The sequence below is a fragment of the Cnephaeus nilssonii genome, assembly GCF_951640355.1.
Source record: "Cnephaeus nilssonii genome assembly, chromosome: 17".
Taxonomy (NCBI): Eukaryota; Metazoa; Chordata; class Mammalia; order Chiroptera; family Vespertilionidae; genus Cnephaeus; species Cnephaeus nilssonii.
The window spans coordinates 41501791-41509226 of NC_137088.1; the positions used below are offsets into that span (position 1 = coordinate 41501791).

The 7436-nt window shown below is 40.8% G+C and overlaps 1 protein-coding gene across 2 annotated transcripts in view; it reads right to left on the reverse strand.

Moving 5' to 3' along the window:
- Nucleotides 1–6017, reverse strand: part of DCP1A (decapping mRNA 1A) — a 50046-nt gene extending 44029 nt beyond the window's left edge. For both annotated transcript variants that reach the window (XM_079794720.1, XM_079794721.1), the window contains exons 1-3: nucleotides 5858–6017; nucleotides 3968–4008; nucleotides 2756–2883 (exon numbers count right to left, since the gene is read on the reverse strand). In XM_079794720.1, the coding sequence (XP_079650846.1) occupies nucleotides 2756–2883; nucleotides 3968–4008; nucleotides 5858–5992 (304 nt within the window). In that variant the 5' untranslated portion in view covers nucleotides 5993–6017. The remainder of the gene's footprint in view (nucleotides 1–2755; nucleotides 2884–3967; nucleotides 4009–5857) is intronic.
- Nucleotides 6018–7436: the final 1419 nt, after the last annotated feature.

A 7436-nucleotide genomic window follows, 5' to 3' on the forward strand; every position in this document is an offset into this window, starting at 1 on the left:
ATTTTCTTTGTGAGATTTTTACCTTTTTTCTGGGGGGGGGGGGGGGTGATGGTGGTGGTGAGCATTATATATAAATAAAGAAAAATAAAACAATTTGGAATTAGAAAAAATTATAGTTCAATTTTCTATTACATTAACTCTAAAAATTGACGTGAGTGAAAGAAGCTGGATCTGAAGGTGTAACTTGAGTAAAATGGGTCAGGTGTCTTGGTGGTATTTCCCACAGGAAAATGACAGAAGAGCAGCTACAGAATCAGGTGTAATTACCTATACATACAATCAGACACTAATTAACTTTTTATTTAAAGAACAAATCCCTGAACAACTCAACAGTTTGCTGACTTGACAAGACTACCTTCTACTTTTAAGATGAGACAGACAAGATACACACTACTGAAGAGGCCTTAACACTCCCAGATCACTTTATGCTATCCTGTCACTTCTCCTCGTTACAGCTATTCCTTTAAATATTCCCCAAGCTCCTTTTCTAGACTTTCTAATATACCCACAGTGTTGTACTTGACCTTTTCAGGCCTTTCTCTAGTCTGAAAACAAGTTGACGTGTTCCTGAAATTCTAATTAGCAATTTCAGAAACTGTAAGGCCGTTAGGAGATGATTCAGAGACCTCTTAACTGAGATGTGAAATGATCTGGTTAAGTGAGTTTCCGGTTTAACTAGGAAAACCTTTGTTTCAATCTCTTTAGTTGAAAATCTCTAAAACAAAATGCATTAGTGCAGTTTTCTGCTCAAGAATACTCTAATAAACACTACTGATAATTTAAGATCTTAACATTACAGCAAATTAACCTATAATACTGGTACTATGCTGGGTTTAAAGTTATAGAATATAGTATTTTTATACTGACCCCAGATTACACTTATTTGCTAGACTTTCACAAAATAAAAATCTAACATTAGCTTGCTTTCTTTTTTAAAAAAAAATATTTTTTTTAATTGATTTCAGAGAGGAAGGGAGAGGAAGAGAGAGACAGAAACATCAATGATGAGAGAGAATCACTGATTGGCTGCCTCCTTCATGCCCCACAGTGGGATCAAGCCCGCAACCCGGGCATGTGCCCTTGACCAAAATCGAACTGGGACCCTTCAGTCCGCAGGCTGACACTCTAGCCACTGAGCCAAACCTGCTAGGGCCCCGCTTGCTTTCTTATAATTTGCCTTTATTTCTTCCACAGATGGGTATAGAAATATTTCCAGATAACTGAAGCTCTGATTAGTTACTTTTGGTTAATCATGGTTTCATTATATGTGTGTTAAGTTGCACTTTCAACTTTAAAGGAAACTTTACTTGTGAAAGAAATATAATGTCATTCACTTGAGGCTTACACTGAATGGTAACTGAGTCCATGGGCCTCTGATAATTTTCCCTACTGATTATTTTAATGATCAAACTTCTTAGAAGCAATAGCTAAATTAAGTTTTCAGGTAGTAAAGAGCGGAATTAAACCAATTTCTCGTTTTTTAAAAAAGTGGATGTGTTCCTGTGCAGAATTTCCCCTTTAACAGAATTTTCAGCACAAAGAAAACAGCCATCTAAAATAACTCTACTATTAACATTAGTTTAAATAAATCCATCAGAACTATTAGGTATTAAAAGGCATGTCTAGTATGTCCACACAAATTAAAATCTCAGAGGTAATTCAATTACCTGGACAAATAGTTTATTAAAAAGAGAGAGATTCCATTTTACTTAGATGGAATCTAAGTGAGTTAGGAAGAAGAATTTGGGGCGTTTAGCTTCAAAATGGACCTCGCCGTTTCTCATTCAGGAAATGAAAAGATGCATAATTTCTAGTAGCTTTTTATATTTTGTACTGAAGACATTCCCCCAGTTCTAGTTACCTCCAAGTCAAGTGAGGTAACTTTTACTTTTTAAGTCAGAAGCAACGTTTCTCTCCAGCAATTTCCTTAGATGATAATTACAGCATAACCTTCTGTCCTCACTCATACGTTCATTACCCATATTGAAATACAGAAACCACACACTGCATACTTTTTAGTATACTACATCTTGAATGGACCATTCTAGTTTTGCCGACTATATCCAACCATAGTTAAGTGTCTGTAAAATGCCTGAAAGGACCCTGGACTATGAAGCCAGAAAAAAAAAAAAAAAAAAAAAGGTTATTATTCTCACTCTCCAACTAAGTACCTACCACTCAACTCTGAGTCTCAGTTGACTTAACTGCCTGCCTATCCTACACAGGATATTGTATCCTCAACATTAATGTATAACTCCACTTGTACCCAGAAGACACTCAACTAAACAAACAGATTGAAAAATACCACTATCAGGGCAAAGACAGTACTTTCTTTGTGGACAGAAATATCAGTCTGTCCACATCCTGTGTCTCTCAAACTAAGTCCTACTGCTCAGGGGCATGAGCGGCCAATAATTCAGTGTCACATGAAAAACAAAGGGTGAAACTTACCTTCAAACAATGGGAATATAATGTAATGCTATTATATTAAATAGTATAGTTATCTAAAATAATGTAAGTTATTGTATACAAAAGTATTTTAATTTTAGAAGCCCAATTTGAGCATCGACCTATGAACCAGGAAGTCACAGTACATGCCCGGGTTGTGGGGCTGGATCCCCAGTAGAGGGTGTGCAGGAAGCAGCCGATCAATGATTCTCATCACTGATGTTTTTCTCTCTCCCTCTCCCTTCCTCTCTGAAATCAATAAAAATATTAAAAAAACAACAACAAAAACACAAAGGGATATACTCACAGCTTGCATTTCTATACAGAAGAAATGGTTCATGGAGCTGAAATTCCAAATCTTTATTCACTGGTTCAACAAGATTGTGCATATTCAATCGATTCACAATGGTAAAACCATGGTAAGGTGAAGCTGACCTTAGATTTAATAGAAGAAAAATAATAATCTATAGTCACTGTTAGTTTGCAGAAATGTTATTTACTTCTTTATTTCAATTTCTAAGAATGAACATATTATCGCATTACACAATATTAGCATTTACAATAGTAAACAAAAAAATTTAAGTCAGAGCATAACCCTCTTCCTCTCAGAAGCTCCTAAGGACTCAGTCCCTCGGAGTGAAGGCCAAAGTCCTTATTATTAAGGCCACAAGGCCTTAGGTAAAATGTCTGTCCACCCCTTTACCCCCTTCATCTCCTTTGCCTCTTTTGCTCTTCCTGCTGCAGCCACACTGAGCATCTTGCCACTCTCCCTAAATACTTCTCTCTGCCTGGATCACTTGACTGACAATACAATAATGATTTTTCTTATACCAAAGAGGCCTTTCCATAGTAGTCCCGAGTTAGATAGAAAATGCCTCAAATCCTACAGTAAGAAATGTCTTTGGCTCTCATTCCAGGGTGATTCAGTACACGGGATCAATGGTTCTTTCTCATCATTGATGTATCTATATCTCTCTTCCTCTCCCTTCCTCTCTAAAATCAATAAAAATATATTTAAAAAAATACACATTATAAAAGACATTGTACACAATCCAGAACTTTTAGGGAGAGAGTGGGAAAGGGGGCAGAACCAGAGTCACAGAAGATAATCTCTCATTTAGTAACCACAGAGCAGCAGGACTCATCTTCAACTATATGATTTTATGGAGCTAAGGATATATATTATATTTATTTCAACTATGTATCTTTTTTAATACAGGGATGTGGGTGGGTGGGGAGGAAGGCATCTGTTTTAAGACTCGTTCATTATTAAAAAATGTTTTCTGCTTAAGATGACTTTGCCAGGCTCCTAAATAAGTTCTAGTTCTGTTTGTTTTGAATCACAGGAAGGCTCAAAGACGAGACATAAACTTGAGACTCTCACAGCTAGAGATGAATGAGTACTTGATGGATCAAGCAGGAAGGTTCCACAGACAAATGTACAACAGGGTTGAACCACTTCATGTGACACTGTTCACCATGAGATTTAAAAATATGTACCTTTTTAAAAAAAACTTACCTTCGATATACAAATAAGGTCCCTTCTATATCAGTCTTCTCCTATAATAGACAATTAAACAATTAGTTTTCCCCCCATAATGCAATCCCAGATATTCCAAAGGAGAAGAAATATCTTCATGTTTAAGATAATTTATTTTAAAATTAATCACTTTTGAACAGGTCAAGTTAACTCTCTCACTCCACCAACTACTTTTAGCAATTTCTTTTGTATCCTTTCTATGTTATTGATGCATATTAATGTATATGCAATGTTCAACTCGGCAACATGCCAAAATCTGCAGCATTTTTTCTTCTTTTTAAAAAAAATATATTTTATTGAATTTTTACAGAGAGGAAGGGAGAGAGAGTTAGAAACATCGATGAGAGAGAAACATCAATCAGCTGCCTCCTGCACACCCCGTACTGGGGATGTGCCCGCAACCAAGGTACATGCCCTTGACCGGAATCGAACCTGGGACCCTTGAGTCCGAAGGTTGACGCTCCATCCACCAAGCCAAACCAGTTAGGGCCATTTTTTCTTTTTAAAAAATATTTATCATCTTGATTGCCTTAGCTTAAATATCATCAGGGAACTTTAACTTCTTGACTTTTAAATGTTATTACAAGTCTTTAACATTTGTCTGCAATCCATATTTCACAAATTTATAATTAGGCCAAGAAAAGAAAAACTATTCAGAACAATTGCAAACTAAGCCAATGTTTTCTAAAACAGTTACATTTAAAAAAATCTATAATTTTGTTCTTTGTGGCTTCCCATACGTCCTCCTCTTCAAGGAGGTGAATTAAAGATCTAAAGCAAGATAATTTTGACAACTGTCTTCATTTGAATTAACTTTATAAATACCAAATGCTTTTCACAAAATTACTGGTTACATATAACTTATACCTGTATTATATTGTAAAGAATGTGCTATGAGAATAATGTTTCACTGTTTTGTTAGTATAAGGATATTTCTTACTGAAGTATGAACATCAGTAATTTATAAATCCAATTCATCAAACATTTACGTATTATTGTTCTAAGCGTAAATAAAGCCTATGGTTGAATGCGTTAATTAAGAAGGAGCAATTACTAGAAAACAGGAAATTATGTAATTAAAGCAATGAAGGAAGCTTCAAACAGGGACCAAGTCAGTGAACAGACTAAATGTAACTTTTTCGGACCCCTTCCCGTGGAAACAAACAAAAAAAAAGCCAAAAAGTATTTAGTCTGATGGGAGCATTCAGGGATGACATCACGAGCAGCACAGCTGGAAGGAGACACCTTTACAGCCACTCTTTCCCAAAGATTTCAAGGGAATTTAATGAACATGGAAGCCCTTTAAAGTGCCTTGAAATCTTTTCCAAAACTCTGGAAATATAGTGTAGTTCGATAAAAGCGGGGCTTACCCACACCTCTCTTCCAAGAATGGAAACTAACTGGATTTCAATCTTTAAATCCAAATGACCTCTGCGAAGGGGGCTCCTATTTCTGTCTGTTGCAGGGAGGAGGAGGAGCGTTTACTTCGTAGATTATGCACATGTAATTTATCCGATAATCCTCAGTCTTCCAGGTATCTTTCTGACCTACCGTTCTCATATCCCTAACACATCAGCAAAGAAGGCAGATCACCCATCTCCCCGGACCCGACCCCAAGGCACTGACTGATCCTCCTCCAACCTTCCCCTCGGTCGGCTTTCCCCCCGGATGTCTTGGGCCTGTTTCTTCAGCCCCTCTTTCCCAATCCCGAGTCCCCGACACCCCTCAGGCGCCTGTCAGGTTCTCCAGTCCTTGGCCTCGTCTCTGCCGCCCTGGCCTCCGGCATCACCTCCCACCCAGGGCAGTCCGCGCGGCCCCTTTAAGAGGCGGTGGCCGGGCGGCAGACCTCAGGGGCCTGGGGGCACTCACCCACTGGTTGGCCTTGGGGCAGAAGGTGTACAGAGCAACCTGGCCCGTGAGGTCTGCGATGCTGGTGATGTAGGGGTCGTGCTGCTTCAGAGCCGCCAAGCTCATCTCCTGCCCAGCTCGACTCAGCGACTCCATCTTGAATTCTCTAGCCGAGCCCCTCTGGAGGGGGCGGAGTCGAGAACAGGAAGGTGCCATCGAAGCAAAGTTCCCCCAGCAGAGTCTGCGCCGTCAACTTCCGCCTCTTCGCTGGGCCTCCCGGCCTGGCCGTACGGTAGCTATCACGCTCCGCTGCGCCCACACTCCGGGCCCCGGGTTCCGGCGTCGTTAGGTCCCAGGTCCGGGCAGGCGCACACGGCCACTGGGTGGAGCTGGCAGGCAGGGGCTCCAGGCGCTTCCTTTCCGCAGACTGCACTGCCCCGACGCCGGGACCGGGGCCGCCGACGAGCTCTCTCCAAGCTCCTGCCCGACGAGGTTGGAGCCTGACGCGGGACCTACTTCGGCGGGGGCCCGGGCAGGCCCGGGCGATAGAACGAAGCTCGCCGTGGCAATCTCCCGCGCTGTTTAGAAAGCACAGTCAGCAATTTGGTATTTTTCTTTTTTTGTTTTGATTTATACACCTTTATGTAGGGGATTCCATTTTCACTCCTCAGTAGATTTTACATATTTCTTATATGCTTCTTCACTCATCTAGTTGTGAAGGGTTACTCCGTGTTATCTTGATCCGCCAGCCCTCTTCGCGACAGGACTTGTGGACACGTCCTGGAACTTCCGCGAGAGCTTCACCAATTTCATTGACTCCTCCTGGCAGAGGAGAGTTCACGAGCTTTCACACTTTCCAAAGCACCAAACTCATACCAACAAAACCTCAAGATTCCACCTTAAGCGTGTTTGCTCAATTTTGTCCCAATTTCAGGCAGACTACAGTAAACATCTCCCAAAACTTCCTTTGCAAAGTTGCTGAATCCCACTGTTCCATACCATTTTGTGTTATCCATTCATATTTCTCTCTTGACATTACCCAACAACAGAAGATGGGGTCCCTGCTGCTCGCCCTCAGGCCGCAGGGCAGAGGGGTGAGCGGGGCGGGTGGGTGGTGGGGGGTAGGGAGGAGAGCAGGGCACTGCGGGCGCCCTTGCAGCGCGCCGGCTACAGGATTTGGTATTTTTCTGAAGGAAATTTTTGTGCTGCGCATCGTTTAAAGCTTTAAAAAGTTTGCTTTTTTTTTTTTTTTTTTTTTTTTTAGCAAACATCTGTTGAGCATTTTAAAGAGTCAGTTACTAGCTAGAGTAAAGGCATGGAGACTATAGGGAGCTCTGTGCACACACACCCTCCATACCCCTTCCAGTTAAAAACATTTTCTCATATTGAAAAGATGCCCCAATGTTAATGTAAGAAACATTCAAACCTATAGAGAATTTGTGTGAGTTTATTTGAGCCACACTGACAATTGCTGGGAAGCAAAAGCTCAGGGGATTAACGTAATGCTCCAGAGACTGGCAGTTTTGCTTCAGTGGGGTGCTCACTGAGTCTGCCCCTTGAGTGTGTGGACGTGAAGAGTTGTAATCTGTTACAGTCTTGC